This window comes from Centroberyx gerrardi, chromosome 18, assembly GCF_048128805.1.
Source record: "Centroberyx gerrardi isolate f3 chromosome 18, fCenGer3.hap1.cur.20231027, whole genome shotgun sequence".
NCBI classification, from domain to species: domain Eukaryota; kingdom Metazoa; phylum Chordata; class Actinopteri; order Beryciformes; family Berycidae; genus Centroberyx; species Centroberyx gerrardi.
The window spans coordinates 27,606,103-27,624,663 of NC_136014.1; the positions used below are offsets into that span (position 1 = coordinate 27,606,103).

At 45.2% G+C, this 18,561-nt stretch overlaps 1 protein-coding gene across 1 annotated transcript in view; it reads right to left on the bottom strand.

Annotated features, from left to right (window-relative positions):
- The window catches only part of myt1la (myelin transcription factor 1-like, a), a 57,835-nt gene that overhangs the window by 22,325 nt on the left and 16,949 nt on the right, over window positions 1-18,561 (bottom strand). The window contains exons 4-10 of the mRNA XM_078289914.1: window positions 18,461-18,561; window positions 14,449-15,056; window positions 12,767-13,148; window positions 9,690-9,824; window positions 5,995-6,085; window positions 2,807-2,923; window positions 1,963-2,183 (exon numbers count right to left, since the gene is read on the bottom strand). The exon at window positions 18,461-18,561 is cut by the window's right edge and continues 384 nt beyond it. Of these exons, the coding sequence (XP_078146040.1) occupies window positions 1,963-2,183; window positions 2,807-2,923; window positions 5,995-6,085; window positions 9,690-9,824; window positions 12,767-13,148; window positions 14,449-15,056; window positions 18,461-18,561 (1,655 nt within the window). The remainder of the gene's footprint in view (window positions 1-1,962; window positions 2,184-2,806; window positions 2,924-5,994; window positions 6,086-9,689; window positions 9,825-12,766; window positions 13,149-14,448; window positions 15,057-18,460) is intronic.

Below are 18,561 nucleotides of genomic sequence, written 5' to 3' on the forward strand. Positions count from 1 at the left end.
AAAGAAGTTTTGTTGAATTCAAAAAATATGTGGAAAATAGATAAACAGGCAAACTCAGCTAGAGAGACGAAGAGGGAGAGAAAAGAGAGAGAGAGAGAGCTGTAAGGAGAAAGAGAAAAAGCAAGTAAATGAGAGGGTGAGACAGAAAAAGAGAGAGATGGAGAGAGGCAGAAAGAGGCTGAACGAGAGAGTTAGAGAGAGAGAGATGGAGACAGAAGAAGTGAGAAAGCGAGGCTGAGGCAGAGATGGATAGAGAGAGAGAAAACTGTAGGGACAAAGAGAGAGAGAGAGAGGTAGAGAGAGGTAGAGAGAGGTATGCCAGCGCGAAAGAGAGAGACAGAGAGAGAGATTTGGGCTCGGCAGGTCTGCAGGCTGGAGTGATGCTGGGAAGGATGGAGGGATGGAAGAAGGGATGGAGGGAGGGAGGGAGGGATGGATGGAGGGAGTCGTGACGAAGGGAGGGAGGGAGGGATGGAGGGAGGGAGGGAACAGCGAGGAGCGTCGTCTAAAAGCCTCCCTCCTCGGCTGAAAACCTCCCTGCATCTCACTAATGGCTCCCAGCCAAAGGAAGAGGGTTCGCCTCCATTATCTCTCTCCTGTTTCACAATCCCTCCATCTGCACCTCCTCCTCCTCCTCTCTCCTCCTCCTCCTCCTCCCTCTCTCCTCCTTCTCCCTCTCTCCTCCTCCTCCTCTCTCTCCCCCCCCCCTCTGCTCAGTGGAGGCCGGCTATTAGCATGGCATTTCCATAACTCTGCTCTGCTTTCACTCCAGCCATGTGGAGAGGCAGAAAGCATGGGTGTTCAGCGCTATGACAAAGAGAATGTACCGTATGTGCTGTGTGTGTGTGTGTGTGTGTGTGTGTGTGTGTGTGTTCTCACGCTTTTGTCCTCGCAAGAACCAAATGTTCTCACAAGGATGGAGAAACACACTGAAACCCTCCAAAGTGGAATCCTTCTGCAGGTTTTTCCCTTCCAGAAGAAGAAGGACTGACGATGCGATCACGTAACGCGTTCATGTTGCTGCAAGCTAGGAGACGGCATGGATCAAACGTGCTGATGTGAAACTGATCGAGCTTGGTTATTGATTAGTATTGATTGTAGTGTTCACGCAACACATAAGTAGAATAATGTTGCGCTTATGCTTTTGTAACTCCGATTTCTCTGCGTCACAAATTGATGAAGTGTGTCAACACAGGTAGCAAACATAGCAGCTAATCCACCGATGTTGGCAGTCTAGAGCAGTGGTTCTCAACGTGGGGTCCGGGGACCACCAGGGATCCTTGAGGGGGTTCCAGGGGGTCCCCCAGCAAACTCATGAATTGTTAAACTTCAGCATTATTTCATTTACAACAAGTGAACACAGTTAGAGAATGTATTAGAATGACTGTTCTGATCATAGTTTCTCTGTTATCTCTCTACCTGCAACACAGACAGTCATGGAGTTCTGGACAAAATCATATCTGACAATAAAAATATTCTCAGATTTGGGTCAGAGAGACAAAATCTCATCAAATGGGGGTCTGTGGCTCTAATGTGGACTGAATAGGGGTCCTTGATATGAAAAAGGTTGAGAATCACCGGTCTAGGGTAATAAAAATCGAAATTATCAGTTATATTCACACTAATGAAATCAACTCTACTTATTAAAAATGGGCAATATCTGCTTGAGTTCAGAATCCAGAACAATAGAAATGATTCTGGATGTTGGCGCTCCAACGAGTTAAAAACATGAACGTTTCCAAGTTGTAGCAACAAGATGCTTCTGCCTCTTCCTATATGATGTGAATGCAGTATTAACTAAATGGATGCAACACCTTCATTCATGATGCAGCAGTAATGGATTCTCTCATTTGAAATACAGCAACACATTCAGCGCAGGTGAAGAATTAGATGAAGGTAAGTGTTAGTGCGTTCAAACCACCAGAAGCCGCTCTAGTTCATGTGTGCGTTCCTTTCCCGTACCGTCGTATCCCTTGGGGGAGGTGTCCCGGCCGTGGTGGGACTTGGTGGCCGGGCCTCTCTTGCCGTACACGCCGTGCTGGCCGTCGTAGCCGCCGTACTCGTAGCTGGTCTTGGAGTATTTCTCCAGCTCCTTGGCCAGGTTGGAGCGCGGCGTGCTGGTGGGGACGTTGTTCTTGTAGCCGTACTGAGGGATCTCCAGCTGCTTGACGAAACACATCGGCCTGGAAGACAGAGACAGGAGGAGGAGGCGGGGCTTGTGTGCTGCTGATTTTACCGCACCATTCGGCATCCCTCATTAAAGTAACATAAAGTAAATGTAATGTAAAGCTGTTTCCCAAAGCCAGAGAAGAGGCAGGCTGAGTTTGTATGCTGGGGATTTTGCTGCACCATTTGGCATCCCTAATCTAATGTAATACTGACCGGGGTTTGACTGATGCAGGTTTTTGAAGGCTGATATTGATACAGATATTTTTGGATTGCACAATATTTTGTGTCGATATTCAACGTATTTAAATTTGACCGTTTTTGTGCCATAAAATTCCCCAAAAATCCAAATATTCAGTGTTTCCTCCAGAACTGTTTACTTCTCAGGGTGGAAAAGAAACAGAATTCAGAGCATCATGGGACACTAAAACTCTAAAAGAATAATAAGAATACAAATAAACATATTGATCATACTTCTGTCTCATTAGGATCAGTTCAGGTTCAAGTCTTCCGATACACAAACAGTGAAGTATTGATCAATTCTACAATCAATACGGAATCAATATCAGACCGGACCACATCCCAGTTTGTATTATCGGCTCCAGATATCGGTCTGTAACCCGGCTGAAGGGGGCGGTACCTGAGGACGCGGTCTGACGCCTGATTGGTCTTGCTGCTGCTGCTGCTGTCGGTCAGGTGACTCTTCTCATGGACCTTCGCCATCTTCTCTGCTGCAGCGATGGGACAGCCGGACAGACTGGGGGGGGGACAACACGACACGGCCTGGTTAGACTGTACACACACACACACACACACACACACACACACACACACACACACACAGCATCTGGCTACAACTGGCTTTGAATAAAACAGAATGATTCATCTGTTAATAACAGCAGTTCAGAATGAATTATGGATTTAATATGACCTACTTTATACTGACTGCTTACTGACTGTTTGACTGACTAACTGGTTGACAGACTGGTTTACTGACTAACTGGTTACTGACTGGTTTACTGACTAACTGGTTACTGACTGGTTTACTGGCTAACTGGCTGGTTCACTAGTTGACTGAATGGTTTGCTGACTAACTGGTTACTGGCTGGTTTGCTGACTAGTTGACTGGCTGACTGACTGGTTTACTGATTGCGTGGTTGACTGATTTATTGAGTGACTGACTGACCGGGTTACTGACTGATTGGTTTCATGACTGGTTTACAGGCTGACTGGTTGACTGACTGTTTTCTTAACGAACTGACTGGTGTACTGACTGACTGACTGACTGGTTTACTGGTTTATTTTCTGACTGGCTGGTTGACTGGGAGAGAGAAGAGCTGATGGGCTGAAACACTGCCAGGCTTCAAAACTAAAACTTTCTGCTTCTCTCTCTCTCTCTCTCTCTCTTTCTCTCTCTCTCTGTCTCTCCCTCTCTTGCTCTGTGTCTCTCTCTCTCTCTCTCTGTCCTCCCTCTCTTGCTCTGTGTCTCTCTCTCTTTCTCTCTCTCTCTGTCTCTCTCTCCCTCTCTTGCTCTCTCTTTCTCTCTCTGTCTCTCTTTCTCTCTCCCTCTCTCTCTCTCTCTCTCTCTCTCTCTCTCGCCTCGGGCAATTCCTAATTGTTTCATACACACAGGAGGAATGAAATATTGATATGACCAACACACACACACACACACACACACAAATACACAACATATATATAAATACATGAAGTCACACACACACACACACACACACACACACACACACACAGAAAAAGGCACATACACGATACACATGCAACCCCACACACACACACCCAGACACCCAGGTTTTAAATGATGACAGGAGTGTGAGGAGTGTGTGAGCAGTGTGTGACAGACCGACTCGGCAACTGCTGTCGCTATGGAGGCGTTTCCATGGCGACTGCCAGACACCAAAGCTGTGCGCTGGTAGCTAACGGAAGCTAAGCTAGCTAGTGCTTTGTTTCCTCTCCCAGCGGAGCTGTGCTACATAACACACCCTGCAGCCACGGCTCCGAGTGTGTGTGTGTGTGTGAGTGTGAGTGTGAGAGAGAGTGTGTGTGTGTCTGCTTCTCCTGTCTGCCAATGCACCAGTGCCTCTGTCTGTGAGCTAATTTGTACGTGTCTGTGTGTGTGTGTGTGTGTGGTGGGGATATGTGCGTGTGTGTGAATGTGTGTGTGCGTGCCTGTCTTTGTGTGAGAGAGAAAGAGAGGGTGAGAATACGTGTGTGTGTATGTGTGCAAGTGTGTGTTTGTGTGTGCATGCAAGAGTGTGTATGTTTGTGTGATTTGAGGGTGTGTGTGTGTGTGTGTGTGTGTGTGGCAGTGTTAGTGCCTTGCTCTGCCCATTAAACCACACAGGGAATTGAACCCTGACCTCACACAGCCGCGCCTCAGGATCTTCTCAAGTGTGACATCATTTCTACAATTCTGGCCCCGCCCCCTTTCAGTCTAACGTGAAAATGATTAGAGGTGTAAAATGATGTTCACGTCTTTAACTGCGTGAAACACTAATACTGACTGTTGCTTTCAGGTTCCTCTGTTCTGCTTTTCTTTATTAGTTGAGCCAGACTGAGTTTAGCATGAAGCGAGAACACAACATCCACATCATGGCTGTTAGCTAAATAGTTAAAATCTGTAATAACTTCATCATATGTCATTTCTTGTGACATTATTTCACCCATTGAAAGAACAAAACAGTTGGCAAGCTGGATCCAAAAATCCCATTCATTTTCACAATAGGTGAAGCGGTCTGAATCTGAAGCCTGAAATGACGACGACACTTCAGAAAACTATAGTTGGTTAGAAAAGGGCGGCGACGCTGTGGGCTGTCAATCATCAATCAAACCAATCAGATTTCACTAGGGGCGGAGCTGTGGGCGGAGCCTGGCCCTGCTGCTCACTTGTTTGCTGTTGCAGGAACAACAAGGAAGCTGCGGTTAGCTAGCTAGCGAAACAAAACTAGCACGATACCTGCAATGGCTTTTAAATGAAAACTGTTGCTTTGATGAATCCCTGCTGTGGACAGTTACCGTACTTTCCTGATCGCTACAATAACAATACAATCATTCAAATTTTCTGGTCAAAGCAGCTAGCACTGTAGCTAAGCTAACGATGGAAACTTGTTCTACCTGGCAGAAAAACAAACCAGAGGTGCTGTTTCCTTGGGATTGTGGGAGAATCCTGTTTCAAACTCAGAGTCAATCAGAGCTGACTTTGGCTCTGCAAAGTCTAGTTAACCCATGATTTATGAAAGAGATAGAGAAGACATGCTTTGGCTGCTTTTGGGGTTTTTGGAGAGTCCATTGGTCTGTTTGGACTGGCTTAGAGAGCCGCACTCAGACAAACAAAACGTCAGCAGCTCCACAGTGAAGCAACTCACGAGATTTTGTTCAGAATCGATCAGTATGATGGAGAGACATGGAAAATAACGTCTAGGTCAAACATGGCATAAAGAAAGAAAGGGCATAAAATGTTCCCTCTACGCCTTAAGGTAAAATAAAACAGTGTATTTGCAAGCATGTGGCATCCTGACCTGAGAGTCTGCAGGTTTTCCTTCCAACCAAACACCAAACTTTCTGATTTCACTAATGAACACGACTTCAACAAAAGAGCAGGAACTAGTCAGTGAAATCAGCTGCTGTAGTGTTCGGTTGGCGTGAAACCCGGCAGACTCTCGGGTCACGATGCCGCCGCGACACGGTGAAGACTACAACACGGTAAGCGAGGGTCAGGACTTTCTCCCTGGGACCCCGACAGGCAGAAGTATTTTTACTGAAACTTTTTTATTCAGCTGTCAGGATCCGGGCGGACGGCCGCTCACTCACCTGCGATGCGAGTTCCTGTTGCTATTGACATGACCCCGTCCGGAGCAGCCGGGAGTCGGGCACTTTAAAACATTTTCATACATGGCAAGGACTTTGACAGACAGGAGAAGGTGAGAGAGACAGCAAGGGTTAGGAGCTCCGCAGAAGGGAGAGTTACTGTTTAGAGGAGGAGACAGGCTCAGGAAACTTTGTGAAGCGAGCACGAACTCTGGAACTCAGGTTAGGACAGGAATCCAGTTCAGATCAGGTTCCTCCTCCAGTAAAGGATTCTGGTCCAACAGCAGGAATTGGACTGGAAATGTTCAGGCTTCAGTTTAGCAGCTAAATCAGTTAGCTTCAGGTTAGCTTCAGGTTTTGCCAGACTGATCTCACAGAAAAACATCAAATGAACACGACTTGTTAACAGCAAATTACGTGTTGGTGGAACGTAAAGTTGTAAATTTACGTTTTCCCAGCATGAAACGGTTCCATGAAGGAGACACGACTATAAACAGGAAGTAGTGTCACATTGAAGCAGCACGGTGGCCAGTCGGGGTGTGGAGGTCGGGGTGGTGGACGGGCGGATGAGTTTGCGTTCCATGTCGGCGACCGGGGTTCGATTCCCAGCGTTTTCAAAAGACATTTCAACCGTAAGTCACATTTTAATTTTTAACAAACGTTTTTCTTATTTAACCATGACCAAACCATTTCCCTAACCTTAACCAAATTGTTTTAGTTGCCTAAACTTAACCATTAACCAACCTTTGGGACGTAGTTCAATTTGCGGAGGAACGTATTTAAATTTATTTTCCCATAATATGTGTCCACAGCACGTAAATCGCCGTTTTAGAGTTTGTGTTCATTTCACGTATTTGTGTGAAATCATGTTGGGTTTTGCTCATGGTTCAGTAAATGAAAACTTGTTGTCATGAGTTGGGACTTGAACCCGGGTCGTCGCCCCCCCGACCTCCACACCCTGACTTCCCACCGTCAGACTACTGTCTGTTTCTCCTCCAGCTGATCCTTTCCTGCTGGGGAAGTGAACTTCTCTCACTTCTTGTGGACGGAGGATCTTATTTTCATTTTAAGACATTGTGCTCATTTCACAAAATTTGGTGACACAGATCAAAAGTTTGGCATGCACTGTTAAAATCTGCTGATGACCATGCAGATGGAAAAGGAATGAAGTGCAGCGGGAATGAAAGAGCGGTATTTCATAATCGGCTGTCAGAAGAAATGAACATTGTGTTGCAGCAATGCACATATCCAAATATCAAAGCTCATATGCAAACTGGCACATTCTGCATGTTATTTATGTCTGTAAAGTGAATATATTGACAAGTTGAATAGTTTTTTACAGTGATGTGTCTTCACACCTAGACACTTTCTGTCCATATGTCTGGCCTTCTGTACATCTGCTAATGTAACATGATGCATGTTTTGCACGTTATGTATATTTTCTGTAAATTCAGATATCTTTTTTTTCTCATCCCCATATCCTCCTTCTCATTATTATATATTGCACATATATTGATTTTTTAACTCATTTCATACTGCATATTATTATCATATTCTTGTTATATTTTTAGATCATACTGTACATACATGCATTCGTTCTTTCTTTGCCTCAGTTTTACTGCTGTGATTTTGCTTGATAACTTCAATCCATACTTTTTCCACATACTTTTTATTCATACATTCTGCTTAACATATTCTGCATATCTCCAAATAAACCCCCATTTGCTATATTCTTATTTATTTAATCTATGGTAATTTTTTTTGCTGTATCTTATTAGGATTTGCTGCTGCAACGACCAAATTTCCCCCAGGAGGATCAATAAAGTTTCATCTAGTCTCATCTTACATAACAGCAGATGGAGCATGCATTAAGAAGCTTCATATCTGGTTAAATCGGAGCGTTCGGAGGACCGGAGGTATTTTTTCATGCAGGTTGTTCTGAGAGTTTTCGCAGCAGCCAGGTGGATGAAACAGAGAGAGAGCCTCCATGCTGTTAACTTTACATCAACACAGATATCAAGGTCAGGCAAGTGTGATGGTGGAGGAAGAAAAGAAAGGAGAAAGAAAGGAGGAAACACAAACCGCAGCCAAAAAAATAAAATAAAAAAAAAATCAAACTGAAACACTTGCTGGCTCCACAGTCAGCCTGCAGGTCCGGCCTTCACAACAGACCAACTGTTAACAGCTTTTCCCTCTACTGTGGCTTCTCATAGGAGTCGCTGCAGAAATATTCACCTCAACAAGCAATGTAATAGCAGTGATAATTAAATCAGTTTTCTTAAAACAAGCAAAAAAGGTGAGATAATTCCACCTGTTTCCATTGCAGTTTCACTTAATATATTTTAAAATATTTTGATGTGTCATATGTTTCTCAAAAATTCTTGATACATGTTGACTTGCACTAGAAACAAGCAAGACTGTATTTTAAAAATGATTTTAAGATTTAATACTCGATGAAAGGCCTTGTTATCATTAATGTTGTTAGTTGTTAATGTGTTTGCAGTGCAGAGTCGAGGTTTGCAAAGCTTAGATTCTGCTCTGTCAGCAGTGGAAAGGTGTGAAAACTGATCTCCTAACCAGTAATTTGAAGTATGTTCTGTCTCACATTGTTTCCAGTCTATATTATTAAAGAGAGATTAAGCTTCAACTGCACCTGCTGTTCTAATGAAGTCAGGCCCAGTGGATTTATAAAACACTTTCAACAAAACAGCTTCATCACAAACACAAACAGACCGAACCAGACTCATGCAGGATGATGCATGATGGAGGAAGTCTGCCATGCCTCGTACCGCCACACCCTGCACAGATATCCAGCTCAACACGCCATTTGATTCACTGTTGATTCTTCAAATCTTATTTTTCTTAAACCAAGTGAAAACTCTACCAGTGTGGTGAGGTAATCCACTTGTTTACTTGTTTATAATCAAATCAAATTTCAAGAATTTTCTTGAATCAAGTGACAAGTGACATTATCTTGACTTGACCAGTCCCGTCATCAACATTATTTCCATATATTAGGACAGCAGATTGTAGTTTTAGGCAGAAAATAATCTGATTGGTTGAGTTAAACCTCAGTGGGCGGAGCCAAAGAACCATAGTTTTTCTGGCTAAGTAACATCAGACTGAAGCTCAGTGAAAAAGACAAGAGGTAAGAGAGGAGGAAGCTAATATTATGAAGCCTAGCGCTCTGCTGCTAACTGAAACAATACAATCTATCATACTAAGTTATCTAGGTAAGCTAGTTAGCTAGCTGACCTTCAAGTTCAAACTAGCCATATTAGCCTATAGCTAGCTAGGTAAGCTAGTTAGCTAGCTGACCTTCAACATCAGGATGACATGGATATGAAGGAATGAAAAAAGTTAAGTTGTTGCCATTTATTTCCCTTAGTTATTTCCCAGAATTCCTTCTTTACCATTCAAGTTTGCCAGTTAGCTAACTTGCGCTCTGAAAAATTGTGGTTCTTTGGCTCCACCCACTGAGGTTTAACTCAACCAATCAGATTATTTCTGCCTCCAGAGCAGCTCTGCCTCTGAGAAATGTTTGTAGGACTACAACTACAATCTGCAAATGAAGATTGAAAAGGTAGAAAATTTAGAAAATTTAAAGTATTGATTATAGCTGAACTGACGTGTTGGTAGTGTTTTTTTGAAGCTGGATGTTTGTGCGGCGCGGTGTGGCGGCCGGCGGAGGGACTCACTCTCAGGCGGGACCCGGTCTTTGTGAGGACACCCGGACAGGCTGCGGTGGTGCGGGTACAGGCCCGTCACATGACCCGTCCCGTCGCAGCCGGGCGTCGGACACTTACTCTCCTTCTTCTCCCCTCTGGAGGAGTCTGAGGAGAGAGGGAAGATTCATGTTAAAACCAAGGTGAGTTTCTCATTTAGTTACAGTCAAAGTGGGAAATGACAGAGGTGGGGACTCAAGTCACTTGGACTTGAGTCAGACTCGAGTCACAGTTTTAACTGCTTGAGACTTGACTTGATGCATGAAGAGAAGACTTGAGACTTGACTTGACTTGGGTTCTGGTGACTTGGGACTTGACTCTGACTTGTACTTTGATGACTTGAAAAGGTTTCTAAAGTCTTGACTTGAGATCTTGTGTTTGTGTAAATGACTTAGATTGAAAGTGATGAGATTTGTTCCAGCGGACGACTGAATTTAAATTCTGTTTTCTGAATTTGTATGGAATGATTGAATTTATTGAAGTTGAAACTGATTATAGAAATCAAACTCATGATGCTCTTACCAAGTTTTTATCCTATTAAAACCATATTGCATTGAAAAGTCCTCGATATTTAGTTTTCTTTAAGATATTAAATTGATACTGGACTCTTGTACATTATAAACGCAAAATATTGAACTCTGTCATTCATGCCCATATATCCATACACACATGACATACATACGTCATTTAGCATCAGTTAAATGACTGGTGAATGTAAATGTACCTTCAGTAAGCAGAGGCTCTGGTGATTTAACATGGCAGTTCATGTTCTATACTTCCACTCATACAAAATCTCTGCAATTGTTAAATCCCAGCACACCAGAAATGCAATTTAATATTTCATTATAAATGTACAGTGGCTAGATAAGACAGAACAACTTCGTCTGGTGTGAAAGCAGCTTATCAGCAGTTCTCCTCAGTGGAGATCTGGGCTTCCCCATCGCACTGAAACACTGTACAGCTCCTGTCTGCTCTGGTGTCACGATGTAATAAACGTTGATTGATTTAAATATTGAATCTCATAGGCTACATTCACATTACAGGCCTTAATGCTCAATTCCTATTTTTTGCTCACATCCGATTTTTTTTTGTCTTACCTGTTCTCATTCATGTTTTAAAAAGTGACTCATATCTGACATCAGTATGAACGGACCTTTTCAGCAGAGTCAAACAGCCGAAAACAAACAGTCCACCTCGTCTTCAACTGGATCCCAGTCGATCTAAACTGGTTGACAAACTGGTGCCAGGAGCCAAATATGGAACTGTTTCACATTCAGACCCGACAGACAGACAGCTGACGTCAAAACCCCTGGAAACCGTGGAAACATGTTGGACTCATGGTGTCGTAGCATCAAATCTTTAGATATTAAACTCAGTATTGGCATCGAATTCAAAATTTGGTATGTTAACAACACTATTGTTGAAGGCTTTCCTTTGGGCTAATGAAGGCCTTCCAGTGGGCCAACGAAGGCCTTCTTGTGGCTAATGAAGGCCTTCCAGTGGCTAACGAAGGCCTTCCTGTGGCTAACGAAGGCCTTCCAGTGGCTAACGAAGGCCTTCTTGTGGCTAATGAAGGCCTTCCAGTGGCCAACGAAGGCCTTCCTGTGGCTAACGAAGGCCTTCCTGTGGCTAACGAAGGCCTTCCTGTGGCTAACGAAGGCCTTCCTGTGGCTAATGAAGGCCTTCCAGTGGGCCAACGAAGGCCTTCTGTGGCTAACGAAGGCCTTCCTGTGGCTAACAAAGGCCTTCCTGTGGCTAACGAAGGCCTTCCTGTGGCTAATGAAGGCCTTCCAGTGGGCCAACGAAGGCCTTCCTGTGGCTAACGAAGGCCTTCCTGTGGCTAACGAAGGCCTTCCTGTGGCTAATGAAGGCCTTCCAGTGGGCCAACAAAGGCCTTCCTGTGGCTAACGAAGGCCTTCCTGTGGCTAACGAAGGCCTTCCTGTGGCTAATGAAGGCCTTCCTGTGGACCGATGAAGCTGTCTGAGCGTCTCGGTCCGTTGTGAGGCTCCATCATGGCTGATAACTGCACAGCGGCGGTGGGTGTGTGCGAGTGGATTTAAAGAAATAGGCCGTGGATAGCATCCCGCCGATGAGATTTGCTCTCCTAACGGGCCGTGCAGATTGCCATTACTCATGCCTGACAAGCCGGCCGTCTGATGTTCCTGCACCGGCCTATTTTAACAACATAAGCTGCTGTCAGAGGAAAACCATGCATCTGCAGAAACTATCCTGGTCCTGAATGCAGAAAATGAGTGCCTATTATCTCATTTTTGAAATAATACAATGGGGTTTTAACAGGTTTCAAGAGCCCAGGGGCCATGATGAGACTCACTCAACCCATAAATAGGCATGGAGACTTTCAATTCAAGGGAGAAAAACACCAAAACTGCAGTTACATGGTTTTCCTGCTACAGCAGACATAACCTCCAGCCTCTATCGCTACTGATGCTGCAGTATGGAGGGTCAAGATGAGTCAGGCAGACATGATGAGCTTCCTGCCTGCTGATCTGAAGTCAGGTTATTGGTTCAAATAAAGAACTGAAAGCTGGTTGAGATCAAATGCTGTGTACCTGTGTGTAAGATGTGTACCTTCTCTCTAAATATGCAAAGAGGTTTGATACTGCTCAAAGAAAAAACAGACGTAAAATGTAGATGTAAAATCTCTTAGTTCAGGACCAAATGGATTGAGACACACTCACAGTAGAAAAACACTTCTTGAACATGAGGCTTAGTTTGACATTTAGTTTGATGCATTTTTTAAAGCATGTTGGCTGCTTCAAATGGCAGCGAGAATGAACTGTTTGAAAAGTTTGAACTTGATTGAATTTGAATTTAATTTGGGCAAACTATCTACAGCGAATCTACGGCATCTCAGTTAATGGGGATTAGATGGTTTCTCTGTTGCAGATCACTTTCTTTTACGCTACTAAGAATTTTTATACAAAATTCTTGCCTAGTGCAACTTTAAATGGGAGACTTAAACGTAGTGCTGAGTATATGAGTGGATCAATAATAAAACAGACATGAGCAGGACTGTGTTCCTGCCTACCTTTAGGGTAGTACGCCCTCTTCGACCCGTCGTGGTGCATCTTGGCCTTGCGTTCCTCGGCGGCGCTGCTCAGCCGGGGGCTGTGCTCGCCGTGGCCGCGATGATGGTGGTCCCGACGGGCCGCCGTGTGCTCCGAGGCCATCCGGTCCCTCATGACCTTCGCCCTCTCCGACTCCAGAGCGATGGCCTTCTCCAGCAGCGACAGGTTCCCCTTGGTCATGTCGAACGCCTCGTCGGAGCGGTCGGACGCCACCGACGTGGTGTCCTCGTCGCCCTCCTGGCTGCAGCTGGTCGGGTATCCTCTGGACGCCGGGCTCAGCTGCTCCTCCAGCTTCATCAGGTTCACCATGTCGGAGTAGCTGCGCTCCAGCTGCCGCGGGTCCTCCTGGCCCTGCTGGCACAGCTCGTACCTGTGTGATGAAAGCAGGACGGGCAATGACCAGCAGTCACCGGCTAAATGCTGGAAAAGTTTGGCTGTGGCTGGAAAGTTTAGCAACTCTAGCAGCCACTTTGAGCACGTTACCAAAGGGCCTAATCTATTCTAAATCACCTAGTTGGCTGGTAAAATAGTGAAAGTGCCTGGTTAGTCTACTTTAAAGGTAACCAACTGCCATTTGGAGTCCTATTTTATTATAAAAATGTAGTTGGATGGTAAAATAATGTCACTGGTGAATTCTGGGGTTTACTAGCCCTATCAATTGATGGACAATAACGTTAGTGTGCTGCCCTGAGTACATAGTAAAAAATGAGGACACGGGGTTTTTCCTATGCAAGACATAAGTCCATTTCTCTCTGAAGTATAAAACATGGAAGGGGAAGTGCAGTAAACAACAAGGAGCAGAGCACACAGACTCATGGGCGGACATCTCACCTGGGGAACCTCTCACCCTCGATTTTTGATTGTGTGCAGGTTTCCTATCAGTTATTGTACTTGTGTCATTTGGGACCTCAACACCGAAAGTCATCAACTAAGGCAGGATGAGTCTTATTTTACTCTTGTAGCTCTCGTACCTGGACCGGTGGTGTGGCTGCAGCTGTGCCTGCTGCTTCAAATCAAGGACTAAAATCTGGTTCATATTAAACTTGCTTTGTGTAGCATTTTTAGATATCAGTATATCATTGTCAAATTAATGCTGCTACCTTGGACTAATTACTGTATACTAATGAGAGCACGGTGGAGACGATTGGTCTCCTCTATCTCACACCAGTAGTATTGTTAGTTCTAGTGTTTCTCCACATTAAGACTACATTTCCCATCAGCCCCGTTGCTTCCTGCCTCCCCTCCCCCTCCCTGAAGAGGATCAACATGTTGGAAGTGATTTCTCCATCTTCCTTTCCCTCCTTCCACCATCTGCTGCCAGAAACTCTTTCAGCTTTAGCTCTGTTTGCTCTGGAAGAACAGAAGAAGAACCTCTTCCTGTTTTGTGCCGTAAAGCGATCCAGCAGATTTCCCTCCAGATCTGACCCGCTAGAGGCTGACAATCTTCTCAGCATTGGTCTCATTTGTTTACGCAATTATATTAATGTCTCAAAATGATGAGACATTATGATGTTGTTAAAGTGCTACACGCAGCATCTTTAATGCGATGTGAAGATGAAGTGTAAAAATGCGAACTTGTGGAATGGAAACATGATCAAAGACTCGTCTGGTACCTGGACAGGTGGTGCGGCAGCAGCGCGGCGTGCGGGTCGGTGGGGTTCTGCAGGTGGTGGTGGAGGAGGGCGGGCTGTCCGGGACGGTCCGACGGCTGCGTCTCGCTCAGCTTGCGGGCCAGATCGAAGCACTGGTTCCTCAGACACTCCAGACTGCTGAGACATACCTCCTCCTCGCTCTCCTCCGCCTGACCCCTGACCCCCATGCCGGGCCGGCCGTTGGCGTGGCAGTCGTCCACCATGCCCTCCGGGTAGCCGTCGTCGGGCATCATGGCGCCGTGGCCCTGCGCCAGGAGCTTCAGAGAGTCCACCGTCTCCCGCACCACGTCGCTGTCCAGGTCCACGCTCAGCTCGCCCTTCCTGTCGCCCGGCTCGCTGCCCTCGTCGTCGTCGTCGTCGTCGTCCTCGCCGGCGCTGTTGGAGGAGTTGCTGTTCATCTCGGACTCGGTCATGGCCTGGTAGGCGGCGTCTTCGGCGATCTTGCCCAGGTTGAGCAGCGACTTGGCGACCAGCTCGTCGTAGTTCTCGTAGTCCTCTCCGTTGCCGTGGCCGGCGGCGATGCTGCAGCTGTTGTTGTTGTTGTCGTTCTTCTGAATTGGAATGAGCTTTGATTGTCCACCGTTTTTGTAGCGGTTCTCTACTGCTGTGAGAGAAATAACAAACAACTCAGCCTTTACAATGTTTGGGCATCTAAGTACAAAAGCCATCTCAGAGCACAGCCGGTTTTTTCACCAGTCAGCACAGTTTGCTGGAGCATTTTGCACTATAAACCACATAAATAGCAGGTAATTGGTCTCAAAAATAAAGGCGAGGAAAAGACATGTAATGGATTCATTTTGTAGATAATACAACTGTCTATTCATTTATACAATCAAAATCCTGCAGATGAAAAGGAAATGAAACTTGTGCAGCCTCTAATAAACTCAGCAATGCTAATGAACCCAGTTTCCTCTCATATATTCCTGAATACATTAGCTACAAGCCACCCAATTATGATCCACTGTTTACTCACAAAAAAACATACAACCCAGAGCTGTGGAGAGCAGAGCTGCTCTGCCTGCTAAGCCTCGCTGTTGATTTTGGGGACAGCGACGGCGAATGAGAGCAGGGAAATGAAAGGGAGGCGTATGAGGTGCTCCGATTCGGGAGCCATAAATATCCTCAGGAGGAGAAGCCGAGGCAGAGCGCATGTGACGCGTCCGCCGAGACGAGGAGGCGAACAGGAGGAGGAGGGGGGGGGGGAGTTAATAACTCAGCAGAGCTCCTCTCCCGATTATTCGTGATGGCGCTGTCAGAAGCGATTGAGGACACAGGGGGGATCGAGGGAAACGCCGACGGGAGGGAGAGCAGAGAGCATCTGGTCTACCAGCGGTTCCTCATCTCTTATTACTTCCCCTTCTCCTCCTGTAGACGTAAAGTGACGTAAGTGGTCACGTAAACAAAGACCGGACATCACTGGACGTCCTATTGTCTCAATGCTCCATGGGGTATTACAGCTGGTGCACCTGTACTACAACATCAACTACAGCCCCTTCTCCTCAGGTAGACCCTAACTGCCCACACAAAGTAAGATCGGATATCGTGTGACATTTTATTCCAGAGGATCCTCAGTAAAATGAGGAATAGTTTAATTTCACTAGGCAAGGAGAGAAAAACAACATACATACATTCCCCAATTATCCTAATCGGGGAATGTATAAGAATGATTTTTGCAATAATATGTTTCACTCTCACAACTAAACAAGAAAAATCTTCCCATATGGGCGTCCCAGGGACACAATCTGATTAAACGGGGATCCATAATAAGAACATTTTTCAGAATCCCTGCACTATCCTACACACAGAAAAATAAACTGGAACCGAAAATGGTTCTCTGGAGAGATACCACAGAAGAACCATTTCTGCACTCCTTTACTTAGACACCTGCATTGTGTTTTTGTTTAATTGCCCTTAGGCTCATTTGCAATTGCACAATATATATAGACAGTGGCATAAGTGGCATGCCATCACCCACAATCCAATAACTCAAATAAGAATTAAGAATCTTTTAATATCCTAAACAACCATATGAGGAACATGAAGAACCATCCACTAAATAAAGTGGCTCTTCAGTAGGTGATGGTTCTTTGTGGAACCACACAGCCTTCTAAAGAACCAGTTCCATTAATTTTCTGCGAGTACCGACTCAGTTCTTCTTGGGATATTATAGCTGGTGTATCGGTGGTGCAACACCTCCTGTTCCTGCAACTTTACCTCTGTAGACCCCAGCCGGCTGAACAAGCTAAATTTGGACATCACTTCACACCCTGTTCCCCTGGTTCTCAAACTGAGGTCCAGGAACCTCCAAGGGACCTTGTGGAGGTTGCAGGGAGTTGCCAGTAACATGAGGAATAGCTTAATGTCCCTAAGGTTTAATTCACTAGAAACTATCCTAATTATAGAATGTATAAGAAGGACTATGCTGGGCGTCCTGGTGGGTCAGTGGTCTAACATGCGCACCGTGAAACCGCAATGTCCTCGGTTCAAATCCGGTCTGGAACCTTTGTCCTATGTCTTCCCCTCTCTCTCCCCAATTCGTCATGTCTCTCTTAACAATGCCTTATCTACTAGAGGAAAAAATGCCCCCAAAAATGAATGACTATTCAGATCATAGATCATTATTACCTGCCCACATACACTGCAGACAGTTATACAGTCCAATACGATATCATATCATTCCCATATGGCTCCCTGGGACGAAATCTGATTAAACGGGGATCCATGGCCTAATGTCTATTTGGGAGTCCGTGATAAGAAAATGTTCGAGCATCTCTGCCCTATTCCACCAACTCCATTCTCCCTGGGATATTATAGCTGGTGTATCAGCGGTACAACACCTCCTATCACCCCCCCTTCTCCTCCTGTAGACTCCAACCGTCCGAACAAACTAAGGTTGGACATTGCTAGACGCCTCAATGCTCCCTGGGATATTATCGCCCTGTCGACCTAATTGTGTACGGGTTTCACCGGCCTCGGAGAAGGAGTTTTCCTCTGATAAGAAGCATCCCAGACTCAGGGTTTTATTTCCAGTGACGGTTTATTAGAGATCCATATAAGTCCATGTCAAGTCAATGCAATCAGAGGGCCAGAAATCTGTCTATGGGAACGGGAACCACAGGCTGCAGCCCAGGGCCCCGAGAGTAAGACGTCCAGTGGGACTTTCATTGATTAATTGCTTTGCGTGTGTCCTGACTGTGGCCCGTTGTCCTTGTTAATTATCTGTAGAATGCAATTCCCTTGTGATAGTATAGTAACAACTAATGGTTTTATTTATATCCCCGACAGACTGTTTACAACCTGCTTCGGTTTCTTGCACTTTCTTGCGATATTTTGCACAACCTTCTATCCATTTGAAATGATCTCCTGTATAGAGATCTCTTGATCTCTTGTGACACGTTGTGCTTTTTTATGTGACGTATTTTAATTTGTTTTTTGTTGGTGTGGTGATGTTTGTGATGTATTTTATAATGACTCTTGCATGTTTCTCCTGGCTGCAACCACATTTCACCTGGTGGGACACTAAAGACTTGAACTTGAACTTGAAATGTGAAGAGATGTCGCACAAAACTGGACGGAAATAAATACAACAAACAAAACAAAAAGGAAAGCAGAGAAGAAGAGATCTTGACAAAACGCAACAACATGGAGCAACAACATGGAGCAGTTTCTTTTGCCTCCAAGAAAAGCAGGAGAAAAAATTGAGTCAAATAAAAGTTATCATACTGCAGGCTTTGAATGTGAAGAGGGAGAAGAGGCAGAGAGACCAATTTCGACACCGACAGTAGCAGAAAATAGACCAGAATGCAATGCAGCTACAAGACAGGTTTGGCTTTAACGGGAGCAGGTCATTCTGGGAAATGTAGGAAATCACTAACTGCAGTAGAAGTAGACGAGGCAGGTTGAGGGAAAGTGGGTTCACCAATAAATAACATCAATACTTCTCCTTTAATATTAAAGCTTCATCTGCTCTGAACAACCAGACAGAAAAAAAAGCGGACTCACCACGCTCAGGATTCTGCTCCTCCTCTTCCTCCTCTTCCTCCTCTTCTTCCTCCTCTTCTTGCTCGTCTTCCTCCTCCTCCTCCTCTTCCTCGTCATCGCCG